The 17995-nt window shown below is 39.0% G+C and overlaps 1 protein-coding gene across 1 annotated transcript in view; it reads right to left on the bottom strand.

Annotated features, from left to right (window-relative positions):
* AK9 (adenylate kinase 9) overlaps positions 1 to 17995 on the bottom strand; it is a 103058-nt gene that overhangs the window by 36340 nt on the left and 48723 nt on the right. The window contains exons 18-24 of the mRNA XM_036318314.1: positions 15417 to 15573; positions 14187 to 14301; positions 9300 to 9376; positions 6191 to 6340; positions 2627 to 2707; positions 1935 to 2138; positions 1459 to 1580 (exon numbers count right to left, since the gene is read on the bottom strand). Of these exons, the coding sequence (XP_036174207.1) occupies positions 1459 to 1580; positions 1935 to 2138; positions 2627 to 2707; positions 6191 to 6340; positions 9300 to 9376; positions 14187 to 14301; positions 15417 to 15573 (906 nt within the window). The remainder of the gene's footprint in view (positions 1 to 1458; positions 1581 to 1934; positions 2139 to 2626; positions 2708 to 6190; positions 6341 to 9299; positions 9377 to 14186; positions 14302 to 15416; positions 15574 to 17995) is intronic.

The following is a 17995-nucleotide window of genomic DNA, read 5'->3' as shown; positions in this document are numbered from 1 at the left end:
GCAACTGACTGAGATGGGAGAAGCAAAGTTCTTTCTTGCTATTTTCCAGGTGGATGTCAGGATAGAGTGTTCTTTTGCCTCCTAGGTCAAAATTTCTAAGAACTCCTGGCAGCCATATTGGCCTTGTTTGAAAAAAGCATCTTTGCAGATGTAATTCAGGATCTCAAGATAATATTTACAATTTATTACCAGGTGGCCCCTAAATCCCATGACGAGTGTCCTTCTAAAAGAAAGAAAAGATGCAGAGGAGGAGAAGGCCGTCATGCACAGACAGAGGCAGAGAGGGGAGTCAAGCAGCCGTAAGCTATGGGCTTTCTGGAGCCACCAGAGGATGGAAGAGGAAAGGAAGGATTGTCCCTAGAGCCTCAGAGGGAGCGTTCTGACACCTGGATTTCAGAATTCTCCCTCGAGACCATAAGAGAATTAATTTCTGTTATTTTAAGCCTCCCAGTTTGTGGCACTTTCTTATGGCAGCCTGAGGAAACTACTACAACAGGAAAAACTGATTTGTGTTGTGGTAAATTAGGAAGAGTAGAAGTGAGGCAAGGACACTATTTTCAATGAAGACCGTACCTAAAAATACAAGTTTTGAATATTATAGACAGCTTGAGAATTGTCTGCAGACACAAGAAAGAGACATTCTCTTGCAAAACAAAACAGGATACAGAAGAATGGTAGAAGGATGACTGAAGGAGAAAACCTGAACACAGTACAGGCAGGACAAGCCCACCATCTGTTAGCCACCCTGGCTGAAGGGCTCAGCAGTTCCTTAGTGCTAAAGTGCTGAACGTTATCAGAATCACACCACATGACATTTGTTGTTTGACACACATATATTTGGGTTTAACTTAATTACAGCTGTATGGTTATCTAACTTATTACATCATTTTGTTTCCTTCATAAGGCCCCAAATTTTTTAAAAAATCACTTCCTATTTTATATTTGATAGATGCCAGAATTAGGTGGCTATCAATTGAGAATGGTTATCAAAATTCTCGTGACCAGGGAGTAGGCTGGGGCCGCAAATGAGTTGTTCCTGTTTGAAAATACCACTCATTAGTATCATGCAAGCAGCTCCTCAAAGATGCCACTGCTGTATTGTACATGAAGCACCCACTTCTGTTGAACGTACAGAATATTTCTCTCTCTAATATCTATAGCTTTTCCATGGAAAAAAATGGAAAAGGTTTCCCTTGTATTTTTTCATGGGCGTACTTTTTCATACTGTCTAAGCAGCCCTGGCATTTCAGGGATCAAGGGAAGCTGGGGTGGAGGCAAAGTGCATTGAAAATGTTCAGGTGTAAAACCGAAGAAGCCTACTTGCTTTCCTGGGGCCCAAGAGTGCCAACTACCACTCTGGACACGCGCACTTTCGGTGCTGTGACCCCTGCGAAGGAGCTGGAGCGGAAAGGAAAGACTTCCCCAGCCTCCGAGGGAGCAGGGCCCACTGACTCGTACCTCTTCCTCCTCCTCCTCCTCCTCTTCTAGCTCCTCATCAATCTCCGCTTCGGCCTGGAGGTCTTCTGTTTCTTCCTCATAATCTTCTATATTGAACTCCCATGCGACATACTGAAAAGGTTCTGTAAAAAAATAAAAAAGGAAGATTTGAAAGAATAATAATATTAGCGTATATTGCAGTAGTCAAAGATTAGGAGAATTAATTGTAGTGACTGAGCTCTTAGTTTACACGTGTATGCAAACTGGCCTTTAGAATTTTTAAAGGGACAACTGGCCAGTTTGGCCAGTGCTGTTTGTGCGCCTCAGCTGTTCTGATTGGCATGTGCCTGTGCTATGAGAATTGCTAAATATTTTAACATCATCCCCAGGTATACTGAATGTTCTCCTTTATGGGCCATCAAGAGAGACTTTAAAGTTGCACAGTGCTTTTCATATCACCCGCTCTGGACAGTCAATGGTGGGATCACAGCCCTTACTTTCCATAGTCTCCACGGCTTTCTGAAATAGCTCCTCTGGAGTCTGGCCAGCAATCTCCAACTTGAAAATTGGAAAGAAAGAGTCATTGATGATTACTTCCAGATTTTTCCAGTTGGCCTCGTAATTTTTCATCTCGTCTTTAAGTATGTCCATCTCAGGAACATCAGGATAAGCGTCTTCAGGAAACTCAGGTAGTACAATTTCTGAATAAAGGTTAAAGGAAATAAAAAAAAAAAGCGGCTTCAAACATGGTATCTTGACCCATATTGCCAAAATAATTTATACTTTATAATATTTTTAAAACATATGAAAGAAATACACATATTGTCCTCAGCAATAATGTATATTTATAAATTCATATTTTAATTATGCTCCATTCCATGTATTGGCTGTAGATGAATTATTACCTATTAATAAAATTATTTGGATAATTACTATGTATTTCATATGGCAACTTTAACTATAATAAAATGTATAAAATAAAATTTAATGAAAAACAGTGTTATTAGATGGCTAGATATACTTCTGATGTAATAAGCTAAATCAAACATAATACGTCACAACTGGCATATAATGTACAAAGAAATAAGTAGGAAGTTGGTACTATGCCTAAAACAAGGGACTACTAGACCCTTGTGGGAGAATACGAAAAGCACTTTAATCACTAACTCCTTTTATTTTATAAGCTAACCTGTTTGAGATAATGTAATTTCCAGACCCTCTCTGGATTCTTTTGGAATTTCTGTTCCAACTGTAGTTTCCTCAGTAGACTCTGAGGAAAGAAAACTAATAGTTAGTGTTTGAATTTTAAAACATTGTTTCTTTATGAAAGTTTTGGCACAAAGAAAATTTTTAAACATAGTTTAAATTGTGTAAACTATGTCTAATTGAAAATATGGTTCTTGTTAGGTAAAGTATGACATACAATATCTAATAGTACAAGGCAGAAAATGAAGAATATTCTTAAATATACTAAAGGACCATGACCAGGATAACTGACACATGGTACATACAATTCTGACTGAAAACAGTCATGTCTACATGAGCTAGAACTGACCCTAAAAGGAGTGGGAGACTGGCTTTAGAACAGCAAAACGAAGTTCCCTGAGAGAAACAGTAAGGAGATAAAAGGCAATACAACTAAATCATCCCTTAGACCGGTTACATTAGTAAATACTAATTATGAGATACTTGTGGATATTAGAACTCTAATATGTTTGATGTGTCATATTTAATGGATGTCTGTTTCTCTTATTCATTTTTGGTATTTTATGGTGTGTTTTTTTCCTTTTTTAAAAAAAATTTGTCTTTATTATTGAAAGTATTACAGATGTCCTCCTTTTTTTCCATTGACTCCCTCTACCCTGCACCTGCCCCTCCCAGGCCTTCCCAATACTATTGCCTGTGTCTATAGGCTGCACATACATGCACATAAGTTCCTGGTTAATTTCTTCCCATCCCATTACCCCATCCCCGCCTTCCCTCTGAGATTCAACAGTCCATTCAATGCTCCTATGTCTGGATCTATTTTGTTCAACAGTTTATTTTGCTTATTAGATTCCACATGAGTGAGATCTTGTGATACTTGTCTGACTGGCTTATTTCACTTAGCACAATGCTCTCCAGGTCCATCCATGCTGTTGCAAGTGGTAAGAGTTCTTTCTTTTTTACAGCTGCATAGTATTCCATCGTGTAGATGTACCACAGTTTTCTAATCCATTCATCTACTGATGGGCACTTAGGCTGTTTCCAGATCTTAGCTATTGTAAAATGGGCTATGAACATAGGGTTGCATATATTCTTTCTGACTGGTTTTTCTGATTTCTTAGGATATATACCCAGAAGTGGCATTGCTGCATCAAATATCAGTTCCATATTTAATTTTTTGAGGAAATGTCCTACTGTTTTCCATAATGGCTGCACCAGTCTGCATTCTCACCAACAGTACATGAGGGTTCCTTTTCTCCACATCCTCGCCAGCACTTGTCATTTGTTGATCTGTTGATGATAGCCATTCTGACAGGTGTGAAGTGATATCTCATTGTCATTTTAATTTGCATCTCTCTGATGATTAGTGACTTTGAGCGTTTTTTTTTCATATGTCTCTTGGCTTTCTGTATGTTCACTTTGGACAAGTGTCTATTTAGGTCCTATTTTTTTAAAAATATATTTTATTGATTTTTTTACAGAGAGAAAGGGAGAGGGATAGAGAGTTAGAAACGTCAATGAGAGAGAAACTTCAATCAGCTGCCTCCTGAACACCTCCTACTGGGGATGTGCCTGCAACCAAGGTACATGCCCTTGACCGGAATCGAACCTGGGACCTTTCAGTCTGCAGGCCGATGCTCTATCCACCGAGCCAAACAGGTTAGGGCATATTTAGGTCCTATTTTTAACTGGATTGTTTGTCTTCCTTTTGTTAAGTTGCCTGAGTTCCTTATATATTTTGGAAATTAACCCCTTATCAGATGTGTCATAGGCAAATATGTTCTTCCATGCAGTGAGCTCCCTTTTCCTTTTATGGCCTGTCTTGTTGCAAAAGGTAGGTGAGTGGGAGAACAGTCAGCCTAATTGGTTAGGTACTGAAGAAAATACTGATGTTTCTGGGTGAGAACACAAGTCAATAGAGCTGTGGGACTCTTAAAAGGAAACTGAAGGATTTCATCCTGCTAGCTCCTCTGTTGGGCACAAGGGTTATGTGATTTTATACTTTTGCCTCATAAAGCTAATGCCAATTCCTGTAGTAAAAACGATCTATGTTGAACTTGAGATTTCTCAGGGTGAAAACTCCCCTTCGTCCTAGTTCCTCTACCAGCTGACAGAAGATTCCTAGCCCTTAATTGCCACAGGATGGATTTGGCTGCAGGTTGAAGACCTTTCATTTGTAGCATTAGTTTCAAATCCAATACTAACTGTACTTGGGCGCATTTGTGAGCCTCACTCCCACATGCTGGGTACCCTAACCTGCTGCTTTAAGCCCACTCTCCAGCCTTGAGAGTGACTTTCTTTGCCCAACGACTCCTTCTGGCCCTGCGCCAACCTGCCAAACGGCACCTCGGCAGCAGGCTGCGCCAAGGCTGTGTGGCCTGGGCAGCTGCACAGTCTCTCATGCAGAATGGCCTCACAGTTTAATGCTCTTTGGTTGTCAATCTGAAATTTTTAATAATTTTATCTTTGAACTTTGTTTTGTAAACAAAAGCCAAAGAGGCTCCAATGGCACAATAGAGCATGCATATGGACAGAGATATGCACAATATGTGTTAGCCAGTCCTTGTCATCTCATTCTCATGCGAGTTCCTGATGCCCCAGAATTCCAGGGGACACATGATGTGGAGGAGTAAGTATGCTTGAGTGATGGGGGCAGGCAGGGGAAGATGCTGACCCACCTGAGAGACCATGCTTTCCTTCTGAACTAGAACTTGCTTCAGATGCAGAAAGCAGGTGACAGCATTCAGAGAGACATGAATGACCACAGAACCCCATCATAGCCTTTCTTACTTGGGTCACTTTCCTGTATTAGCTAAACAGGCTGAAAATGACGACACAGAAGGAAAGGAAAAGAGGACAATCCAGTGTTCCTTTTCCTTTCAGTCTTTCCTTCATCACTGGGAAGCTAAAGGTCGAGAGTGTTGGTAGAATATGTGCATATTAAGAACTGAAATAAAAAACTCAGTTTTATACACAAAACTTACCAGTAATCTGGTAAGAACGAAATACATATGCATGTACGAGCTGCCAAATATGAATTGTGTTAATTCCAGTGGTTCTGCATATGAGTTAAGTGCTCTTGTATTTTTATTTAAAAATGACCTTGCACAATATAAGGATGAATGGTAAAATTCATGCTAATAATTTAATTTTTAATTTTTCTTTACTTAGAATGACATTATATAGCAATAAAAATCAATCCATGACAAATTGAGAGAGAGATTGTAGAAGGAAAAAAAAAGCTTTATATGTTAGTACCGTTAGTGGCACATTCCCTGCTTTTTGACAACATACCCCACCAATGACGCAGGCAGCACTGCTCCTGAGCACCAGGATGGGCGGGGCAGCGTCAGCTTTCCTGCGACACTTCAAACCGTGGGGTTGGGAATAAGTGGCTGTTCTCGGGGGCGGGGGTGGGCTCATCTCTCCTTTTTAGTCTGTTTCCTCTTTCTTAACATAAACACAAGTATACACGTGCACGCATGCACACACACACCCCCAATGGGCACGCGTAGAACTAAGAACATGGCTGTCAATGAAGTCTAACCTGATTCAGGTTCTGGTTCCGGAACCTCAGAAGCTTCAGGCTCCTCTGCTAAGAGCCCCCCGGTCTCCTCAAGGGCCTCAGACACTTCAGGAATGTCATTCTCCTCACCTTCAATATCCCCATAAGCCTCAAGGTCAGTCTCGTCGACCCCTAGAGAAAATGAGAAGAAACAAATTATTGTTCAGATTAGGTCAGGAATATTAACTGGGTGCGAGGCACTCTGATAAGTGCTGAGACCTACACAAAGAGTAGAGTGGCGCCCTGTCCTCTGGCACAGGGGGTTTCAGGAGGGAGACACATTTTCCATATATTCTACCTATTAAAATGTAGTGGTAAAGGATGATAGCCATATACTCAGAGTGCTATGGGAGCACCAGCCTAAGGGCTCACTTAAAACAAGAAATGTTCTCAGTAGCCCTAAGTATTGTAACAGTAAAAAGATGGCAACGGCTCAAATGTCCATTCAAAGAGGGAATGGCTAGAACTGCATGCACTGTCTGATATGCAGCCACTGCATGATGTGGCTATTGAGCCCTTAAAATGTGGCTGGTCCAAACTGAGGTGCATCATAGCATAACATACACAATGGATTTCAAAGATTTAGAATGAAACACCGAATGTAGTCCTGGCCAGTGTGGCTCAGTTGGTTGGGTGTCGTCCTGTGCATCGAAAGGTTGCTGGTTAGATTCCCAGTCAGGGCACATACCTGGGTTGTGATGTTTCCCTCTCACATCCATGTTTCTTTCTTTTTTTTTAAAAAAAATATTTTTTATTGATTTCAGAGAGGAAGGAAGAGGGAGAGAGAGAAACATCAATGATGTCAGAGAATCATTGGCTGCATCCTGCATGTCCCCTTCTGGGGATCAAGCCCATAACCCAAGCTTTTGCCCTGACCAGAAATGAACTGTGACCTCCTAGTTCATAGGTCAATGCTCAACCACTGAGCTACACCAGCAGGACTCTTTTTTCTTTTTTAATCCTCCCCCATCACCATTTATCTCCTCCATGCCCTCTTCCACCTCCATCCCACCCTCTGGCAATCACCACACTATTGTCCATGTCCATCACATCAATGTTTCTCTATTTCTCTCCCTCTCCCTTCCTCTCTAAAAGTCAATAAAAGAATCTTTTTAAAAAGATATTAAAAATTGAATGTAAACTATAGCATACATAATTTTTGCATTCATGTCAAAATAGTATTTTGGATATTGCGTATTAAATGTAATTCATTTAACCTGTTTCTTTTTTACATTTTATTTGGCTACTAGAAAATTTAAAGTTACATATGTGGCTTGCATTATGCAGCACTGGGATAGACTCTATATTTTCTTTTAGCTAATAACGAATAATAGAGTACGCTAGTGCATATGTTAAATGGAAATTTAGAAAGCATAACTTCAAATTTTCTGTAGTTGCTGATGACCATTATCAGAAATATATGCATGGAAGTCTTTCAAGAAAAAGATGGGGTGAATGGTAGAGTCAGAAAATCCATCTTCCAATTCCTTTACCATATTATGAAATTGACTGAAAAACAAGGTAATTTATAGGCAAAGATGCTGTGAAAAAATAAATGAACGTGACTTCTGGATTCTTGTGGGACTTCCTTCCTCCCAGTGAGTGCCTTCCCAGAATCCCATGGTAGTGGCGTGTGATGCCTCTGGAACCGGAATTTTCATCTAAATTTGGGTGATGAAGTCCCCAGAGAAAAGTATCCTGAAGTGTCCTTAGATCTCAAGGTCTGACCGGGACCGCAGAGCCGGTGGCTTCCAAATATGTGACTTAGAATGTGGTGAATCTTTTGTGTTACGTGGGGAGTTTGATCGTGATACACAAGAGGAAGAAGCATAATTTGCTAAAACCTACCAGGGTTTGGGTTGGAAGTTAAGTACTCTACACCAGAAACTCAAAATGTCTTTCAACTAAATTCTTTCTTTTGGTTAAAAAAAAAAAAAGTAAAAAGTTCTAATACTTTTTTTCTAGTACCCTCGTGGATAATCTGAGTTCCTTCCCCTCTGAAATCAATAAAGTTACTGTACAGTTGTTAAAACAATAGTCACGTATTATCCTAGTTTCTGGAGTCAGGGATTTGGGAGTGACTTATCGGTGGTTCTGACCCTGCGTCTCTCAGGAAGTCGTCAGAAAGATGTTAATCAGGGCCACCGTCACGTGAAGGTGTGTGTGGGGCCAGAGGATCCACCTCCAACGTGGCTCCTTAAGTCAGAACGAGGTCCCTGGGGAGCAGAGATAAGCCCTGCCTGAATTCCTGACCCGCAGAATTTGTGTATAATAAAAAGGGGGTTGTTTTACAGCTTTGGGGTGGCTTTTTCACAGCAATGGAAAACTGAAACAGATACTCCTCACGCTTTTGAGCCATGGATGCCTTTGGCAGTCTGATAAAGCTTATGGACATCTGTTTAGATTCATGCTTTCAATCTCATAAAACAAAATACATAAGAAGTCAACTACATTGAAGTAAGTCATCAAGATTTCAAAAATAACTTGTGCTATTAGAAAATAGTGCACCTTTACTAATTCATTAAACAACAAGAACCAGAAGCTGGTTTAACAACTACCATAATTTGGGAATCAGGATAAACATAAACAAGATATATAAAACTGTAATGTGATGTCTTCATTTCTATTGGTGACAAAGTTAAATTATCACTAATACTACTGTGGTCTGTTATCTATATGAATTACTAGTTGAAGGAAAAACTAAATTTTAGTTAAAGGTTAGTTAAAATAAAGTTGTAATTATTTTTTCAATCAGTTTCATAGACTCCTGAATTTTATCCATAGATTCCAAGTTAAGAACTGTACTCTTAAAAGAAACTCTTTAATGTGCATGAGTAGGTATCTGTGTCAGGAGTCTTTTTTCTATGATCCATTACTCCATTGACCATATAATTTTTATCCAAATTGGAACATATTGAGAATGAAAGCGGGTCAAATAAATACTTCAGGACCATAGCCATAAACCTGGACTCTCATGGGCAAATAAAGAAATGTGATCACCCTTTCTATAATTCACCAAAATACTGAGGTTGCTTGCAATAATAAAACAAAATTAAATAACACATTATTAGCCATATCAATCTATGTTTGCCTTTTGTTTTCACATTCAGAGCTGCCAATAGCTTTTGATTTTCTTCTTCTATTCTCAATGCCTCTTCTTTGATTTTTCTGAAATTAAAAAAAGTTCAAAATTTAATTATCTTTGGAAATTCAGACATCTCACAAAATTACAGAATTTAAGGCTGAGTGGTAAAAATAAAGAGAAAACCATTCATAAAATTCATTATATTTTTACTTCATAATGTAAATCTTTAATTTTTTCATATAGAGGTCAGTTAATTTTCAGGGTTTGTTTTTTGGGTTTTTTTTTTTAAGACAATTTGGAATGTTGCACTTTGAAAAGCTGTATTTATTAGGAAACCTTTTTTTAAAAAAAATATTTTTTTATTGATTTCAGAGAGGAAGGAAGAAACATCAATGATGAGAGAGAATCATTGATCAGCTGCCTTCTGCACGCCACATACTGGGGATCAAGCCGGCAACCCAGGTATATGCCCTGACCAGTAATCGAACAGTGACCTCCTGGTTCATAGGTCGACCCTCAACCACTGAGCTATGCCAGTCAAGCATATTAGGAAACCTTTAAAAATTAATAAACCTTTAAAAATTAATAAACCTTTAAAAATTAATGAAGTACTCTCTAGTTGAAAAAGCAAATATGAGAAATTGTACCACTTTTTCCTTCTGATTAAATAAGAAATGTTCACAATATAATTTTAAATGAAAAAGTGTAATATAAAACTATGTATAATAGAATTTTAAATTTGTGTTTTAAATGTATGTAAACAATGATGAAAACATTAGAAGAAAACTAATCAAATTGTTAATGTTAGTTACCTGGATGATGGCATTATGAGTTTTAAATTTTATTTAATTTTCTTGCATTTAAATTTTTTTCTATATTAAATAAATTGAAAATTTGTAAGTTGATCTTTGTAGTCAGAGCAATTATGTGAAATTTAAAGAGATTTAGAATATGGAAACTTCAGTATCTGGAGGGAATCTGTTTTTCATTATAATGGAAGCACTAAACCTGCTTAATGGTGAAGACAGGTATAAAAAAGTTAGTGAAATGGTGCAGAAAGGCAATATTTATTAAAAATGAAAATGTGTATACTTTTGACTTAGAAAGTTTATATCTAGGAATTTACCCTTCAGGAATCAGCTTGCTATTGCACAAGGAAACATGTATAAGAATGTGGCATTCTTTTAAAAATGACTGCATCTTTAAAAAATAACATTAAGAACAACTGTTCCAAGTATTTAATAGGGGACTAGGTAATAAGAGACTAGGTAAGTAAAGTAGAGCCCATTCATATCAGCAACATACTCTAGGACAGTCTTTTGTTATTATTGTTGTTGCTAATCCTCACCTGAGGATATTTTTTGCATTGATTTCTAGAGAGAGAGTGGAGGGGAGGGAGGAGAGCAAGAGAGCATCAATGTGAGAGAGCCATGTTGGGGATCGAGCCTGCTGCAACCCAGGTATGTGCCCTTGTCTGGAAACTGAACCTACAACTCTTCAGTGCAAGGGCCAATGCTCTGGGCCACAATGGCCAGGGCTGGGGCAGTCTTGAGGGCATGAGTGGGGAGGTGGCGGGCCATGAGGGATAAGGACACATATGTAATACCTTAATCAACAAAGAAAAAAAAAAGACTGTTCTATAGGCCTGTCATTCTCTTACATTCAGCATTCTTTACATCCCTTTCCCCTTCCTTTGAAAATCTAGTCACATATATTCTCTTCAAAAAACATTACCACACAGCCCAGCCGGTGTGGTTCAGTGTTTGAGCATCAACCTATGAACCAGGAGGTCATGGTTCTATTCTCCATCAACCAACAACCAAGATTACTTTACCCAGCAAAACTATCATTCAGAATTGAAGGTCAGATAAAGAGCTTCACACGTAAGAAAAAGCTAAAGGAGTTCATCACCACCAAACCAGTATTATATGAAATACTGAAAGGTATCCTTTAAGAAGATGACGAAGAAGATAAAGGTAAAGATACAAATTATGAACAACAAATACACATCTATTAACAAGTGAATCTAAAAATCAAGTGAAAAAAAAATCTGATGAACAGAATAAACTGATGAATATAATAGAATCAGGGGCATAGAAAGGAAATGGACTGACAATTCTCAGGGGAAAGGGGAATGGGGGGTGCGAGAAGAGACTGAACAAAAATCGTTCACCTATGAATGAGGACAGTGTTGGGGGTAAGGGCAGAGGCTGGGGTGGGAACTGGGTGGAGGGGAGCTATGGGGGGAAAAAGAGGAACAACTGTAATAATCTGAACAATAAAGATTTAATTAAAAACCAAACCAAAACAAAAAACCCAAAAAACAACATTACCACACGTCTTCTCCTAACAGGTATATTTCTTGTTATCCAGCCTACAGTCTTAGTGAAATCTGAGTTCTCTTTGTTTGTGTCCAAATCTCTGAGATGGCTGGGTCTTGTTTCTACCCTCCTTTCCCATTTTAACTGTGTGATCAGCAGTTCAAACAGGGCTCTTTTGTGAGAGTCCCCTTATCTAAAACCTAGATGAGGAATGTTGCTGCTAAGAACCTGACACCTGACAAGAATGAAGAAGAATTTGCTGCCCGTTATTAGACACTTCGATAAACCAGACATACGAGTCAAAAACTAATGGTGATGACAGACATTATCCTGTATTTGACGGGCACATTTGGAAACTGATGCTGGAAAAGCTGTAGAATTCTGCATGTCTTTAGATATCTGGCTTCAAGATGAAATTCTTAATTAAGCATGTTAAGTTTATTTGTTTCCTAACCAACTTGCAAGGCATTTACATGAGACTCTGACCATTTTTGTGTGTGTTCCATTTCAGATTTCATTTTCTGCATTATATGAAAAAGGAGTTGACTTTTGAAATACTTATGTTGAATTTTAAAAGGTGATATATAGAAACATAGAAAAGTCTGCTTCTGTCTGGGTAAGTCTTTGATATCAAGAACTTTATAAAGATATAAAAATGTAGAATCAAAAGAAGTAAAAATTGACTATAGAGATAGCTCAGAAAATTCCATATGGTAATAGGAAGGTGAAGGTAGATAGTTGTGAGAAAGTGGAGATCTCTTTTCCCTTTTAAGAGAGTATAGATGTATGTATTTTTTGTCTATTTAAAATGTAGCAGACCTCAGTCTAGAAATCACATAAACTTTGTTTTATTCTTATGTTGACATCTTCATCTGTTCTCAAATATTTGACTATTTCTCATACACTGGAAAGAAATTAGGTAATCTCTTAAATCCTAAATATTGTAGCTCCATTTGAAACAAAAATTTTAGATGCTATAAATAAATGTAAATCAGTTTGTAATTATTCTCTGAATTAATAATACTTTTTACTCCACATATCAAATAATGTCATTAATTAATCTAACTAAATTATACTTTGTATATTTTTGTATTAAGTTCCTAAAGAAATGGTTAACTTAGATCAGTGATTTTCAACCAGTGTGCTGCAGGAATTAAAAAAAAATGCAATACCCAACTAAGTCAGGGACACTGACCTCTTTTCCCCTAGATTGTTAAATAAAAAAATAATAATAGCCAACACAACAGCAGTCTGGTGTGAATGATTAAATATTTTACCTATTTTTTGTCAGATCAGCAAAACATATATTTTTTGGTGTGCTGCAGAATTTTAGTAATTAATTTGTGTGTGACATGAAATGAAAAAGGTTGAAAATTGCTGATGTAGATGAACAATGAACCCTGAAGAAAGTCCTCTGACACACACTTATTAGTTACATGCCTCCTACCCCCCAGTAACCTAGATAACATCCTCATATTGTAAGAGTTTAAAGAGCTCTCCTAAATCCCAGTTCAAATTGCTAATATCTGAAGGGGAAAAGGAAATAGCATTTGAGAAAGCTCCTACAGGTGGATTAACATAAAGAAATTTAGTTCTTAAATGTCTTGGCTTTTGTGACTGAGAAGTAAGAAACCCAGGGGTAAAACTTAAAGTATTTAACAGCATATTTCAGCAAGGAAGAACAATTAGCAAATCACGTCACTGTTCCTAATTATACTTTAGTCCCGATTCTGAAGAACTTATAGTTTATTAAAGTTTAGTCTTGACCCCAGTCATGAAGAGATAGATATGAGTTCACATTCCTAAACCTTTTTCATCGCAACCTGATTGGAGAATAAACTCAATGTTAAACCTGTGTAGTAAGTAACTAGTCTTTTGTTTTCCTTATTAGAACTTAGTTGGGCTTTGGATTTTAGTCATATCACACAAGTGTATTTTCATTTGCTTTTTAGCATGTTATTTTTTCAATTTATGGATTCCAGTTAGCGAAGTTTTTTAAATCACAGATAAATATGGTAAAAAGAAAAAAATCCTATCTGTTCATTTATTTATTTTTTTTGCAATGTCTCTTGAGAGTAGATATTTGATTTAGGATAAATTTGATTTGGCACCATGAAAACATCCACAACTCTGTACTTTACAGATTCTGGAAGTATTTGTGAAATCACTGTTTTTCTTGGAATTATTTACAACTAGAGGCCTGATGCATGAAATTCATGCATGGGTAGGGCCCCTAGGCCTGGTTGGTGATCAGAGCCAATCAGGTTCCCCGCCTTCCCGCCTCCTCCTTCCCTTGTTCCCTCAGCACCCCACTGCTGCCACTGGTTGCCGCCATGTCCTGTGCCACTCCCTGGTGGTCAGCGCATGTCATAGTGAGTGATTGAACTCCTGGTCTCCCAGTTGAACTCCCGAGGGGACAATTTGCATATTAGCCTTTTATTACATAGGAAGGATTGGATCAATTAGATCACCATTTTGATATTAAGGAAATTTCATATATAAATTATGAGTAGATACTTAACAGCTTCATAAAAGATTCATTAACCTGTTTTACTATGCCAGGCAAATTTACCTTAATGCTTCTTCCTCTCTTTTTTTCTTTCTTACTTCATCTAGTAATCTCTCGAATATCTTAGCATCAATTTCAGCTTTATTCTTTAAATACAATCTATTAAGTAAATATTTTCCTGAAATATAAACAGAATAATATTAATTTTGAAAATCTATAAAGTATAGTGAGATACATTTTGAAAATTGACAAAAATGAATTCTGCCTATATCCAAATATATTTTTCTTTAAGCATTTATTTAAGTAGAGCCCAGATTCTTGAAAATATTAAAAGACCACCTTAAATCATTTTTAAAATATATATATTGGCATGTCATAAATAACAAAAACATGAAAAAATGTAATATATTTCCCTCCTAAAATGCATATGACAGAATATTGTTGGCCTCCTTATCAAAGATTAGTTGACCATATATATGTGGGCTTATTGCTGGGCTCTTTATTCAGTTCCCTTTGCCTATGCATCTGGTTTGATGCCAGTACCACACTGTTTTGATTATTATAGCTTTGTACAAAGTAACAGAATAATTAAAATTTAGTTCTGCTGTCTTTATGTGCTTAATATGTCCCATTTGAGATGAAGAAGGACTAATAAATGATCTTTGCCCTTAGCCTAATCCTATATAATAAAACCCTAATATACAAATGGACTGAACAGTGGAATGACTCGTCACTATGATGCACACTGACCACCAGGGAGCAGACGCTCAACACAGGAGCTGCCCCCTGGTGGTCAGTGCGCTCCAACAGGGGGAGCACCGCTCAGCCAGAAGCCAGGTTCACGGTTGGCGAACGCAGTGGTGGTGGTGGGATCCTCTCCTGCCTCTGTGGTAGTGCTAAGGATCCCTCGGGGGATGTCTGCCTGCTGGCTTAGGCCCGCTCTCTCCTTAGGACCCCCTCCCCAGTGAATGAATCTCTTGCACTGGGCCTCTAGTATTTATATATATTTCATTTAGAATTTATAGTGCTGACTGAGAGGGGGGTGTTAAATTCTCAGCTCCAAAGCATAATTACAAGGGCTTGCTGGGATCTCCAGTGCCCTACTACTCTATCCTGGTCACCTACTCCATGGATGGCTGCCTCATTTTGTGTACCCTTCAGGGCATAAAGTGATTGCTGGAGTGGTATTTGTACCTAGTGAGGGTGGAGAGTTTTCCACTTTATATTTTAACTAAAAATATTACCAGCAATAAAAACTTCACTTTCAAATTTATATGATAAATTTTTACCAACCGTTGGTTTCTGTATCTGACAAATAGATTACTAAATCTGGTGTAATTCCTTTCTCCACTAAGGTTGTCCACAGTTCTTTCGTAACAGGGCAGTTGTCCACTACCCATCCTCCAGATTTTGGGGCACCAGAAAACCTGTTCTTGGTTTGTTCAACTACCTGTAAAAAAATGACACACTGATATTACCATCATAGCTAGACAAGTCAAGGATACTACCTTGATACATCACTTTCTGTGAACCTTAACTATCTTCTGAGTTCTTCTGACTTTCAGAAAAAAAAGAGCTACTTAATTTTAAAAGAGAAACTATAAGCAAGTCTTTAGGAAAAAAATTTAAACACTTTGAAATGTGTAACATAAGAGAATCAGTAAGTAAAAAAGTGATAGGGAAGAAATATAAGTGAAATAAATACGACAAAGACAAATACTGTATGATTTCACTTATATGTGGAATTTAAAAAAACTAAACTCATAGAAAGTGAGAATAGATTGGTGGTTGCGAGGTTAAGGTGAGGGTGGGGGGAAATATGTGAAGGGAGTTAAAAAGTATAAACTACCAGTTATAAAATGAGTAAGTCCTGGGGATGTAATGTACAACAAGGTGACTATAATTAACAATATTGCAGTGTACATTTGAAAGTTGCTAAGAGAGTGGGTCTTAAAAGTTATTACTACACACAGACAAAAAAGTATATGAGGTGATGAATGTTAACTAAACTTATTGTGATAATCATTTTGCACATTTAATCTAATAAAAGAGAAACATGCAAATTGACCACACCTCTGCTATGCCCCAAGCCACGCCCACCAGCCAATCAGAGTGACTATATGCAAATTAACCCAATCAAGATGGTGGGCGGCAGCCATGGAGCTGGATCAAGCAGGAGGCTTGGTTGCCCTGACGATGGAGGAAGCCAAGCTTCCCGCCTGCCCTGGCTGGCTGTGGCCTCCGCTCAAGGCAACAAAGTTTCAATTATAGAAGATAAATAAATCCCAGATACCTGCTTCCAGCCAGCCTCCACTGGGAGCTTGGGTAGCTGGGGGCCGTGGCCAGCCTGCAAACAGCCATAAGCCCCTCACCCAGGCTGCCTAGGCACCTCAGCGGGGACTCCCACCCTGAAGGGGCTGTGGCCAGCCTGCAAACAGCCGTCAGCCCTTCACCCAGGCTGGCCAGGCACTCCAGTGGGGACCCTCACTCTGAAGGGGGTGTGGCCAGCCTGAAAATGGCCCTCAGCCCCTCAGCCCCTCACCCAGGCTGGCCAGGCACCCCAGCGGGACCCCCACCCTGATCCGGGACACCCTTCAGGGCAAAACAGCCGGCCCCCACCCATGCACCAGGCCTCTATCCTATATAATAAAAGGGTAATATGCAAATTGACCCTAACAGCAGAAAGACTGGGAATGACAGGTCACTATGACACACACTGACCACCAGGGGGCAGATGCTCAATGCAGCAGCTGCCCCCTGGTGGTCAGCGCACTCTCACAGGGGGAGCTCTGCTCAGCCACAAGCCAGGCTGAGGGCTGCCAGTACAGCAGTGGTGGTGGGAGCCTCTCCCGCCTCCTCAGCAGCGCTAAAAATGTCCGACTGCAGCTTAGGCCTGCTCCCTGCTGGCAAGTGGACATCCCCCGAGGGCTCCTAGGCTGCCAGAGGGATGTCTGACTGCCAGCTTAGGCCCAATCCCCTGGGGAGTGGGCCTAAGCCAGCTGGTGGTCATCCCCTGAGGGGTCCCAGACTGCGAGAGGGCACAGGCAGGGCTGAGGGACCTTCCCCCCACCCCAAGTGCACAAATTTTTGTGCACCAGGCCTCTAGTCCTATATAATAAAAGGCTAATATGCAAATTTCCCCCTCGACCGGGAGTTCAACCAGGATGCGAGACTGGCCAACTGCTCGTGGCCCCACACCCCAGCCGACACTGCCCCCAATTGGCCCTCCCACCCCCCCCCCCATCAGAGGCGGGCTGGCCGGACCCCACCCATGCACGAATTTGTGTACCGGGCCTCTAGTATATATCAAACCATTATGTTGTACACCTTAAACTAATACATTATATGTCAATTATTTATCAATAAATATGGAAAAAATAGAAATGATTCATAAAAATTTTACTATCCAAGTTTCAAAGATAAGAAAATTAAACCAATATCAACATATAGTTTCCCCATCTCACTTTTTTGGAAAAAAATTTAATGATTTTATTGTATTTTATCTAATGAGTAATGAGTAAGTCTTAATTTGTTTAATCATCTTCTTACTGTTAAACATTTATATAATTTATAATTTTATTATAACATTCAGCTCATGTGATGAATATCTGTATATACAAATTTTTGTCCAAATATATATTTCTTTAGGTTAGATTCCTAGAAAATGTGTTTTTAGGTCAAAGAGAATAAGGAATAAACTTTTTTTTTAAAACATTTTTATTGATTTTTTTACAGAGAGGAAGGGGGAGGGATAGAGAGATAGAAACATCGATGAGAGAGAAACATTGATCAGCTGCCTCCTGAACACCCCCCCCACCGGGGATGTGCTCGCAACCAAGGTACATGCCCTTGACCGGAATCGAACCTGGGAC

Source organism: Myotis myotis, unplaced genomic scaffold (genome assembly GCF_014108235.1).
Source record: "Myotis myotis isolate mMyoMyo1 unplaced genomic scaffold, mMyoMyo1.p scaffold_m19_p_7, whole genome shotgun sequence".
In the NCBI taxonomy this organism is placed as follows: domain Eukaryota; kingdom Metazoa; phylum Chordata; class Mammalia; order Chiroptera; family Vespertilionidae; genus Myotis; species Myotis myotis.
The sequence above is the reverse complement of the archived record's forward strand: the minus strand, read 5'-3'. Positions and strand labels throughout refer to the sequence as shown.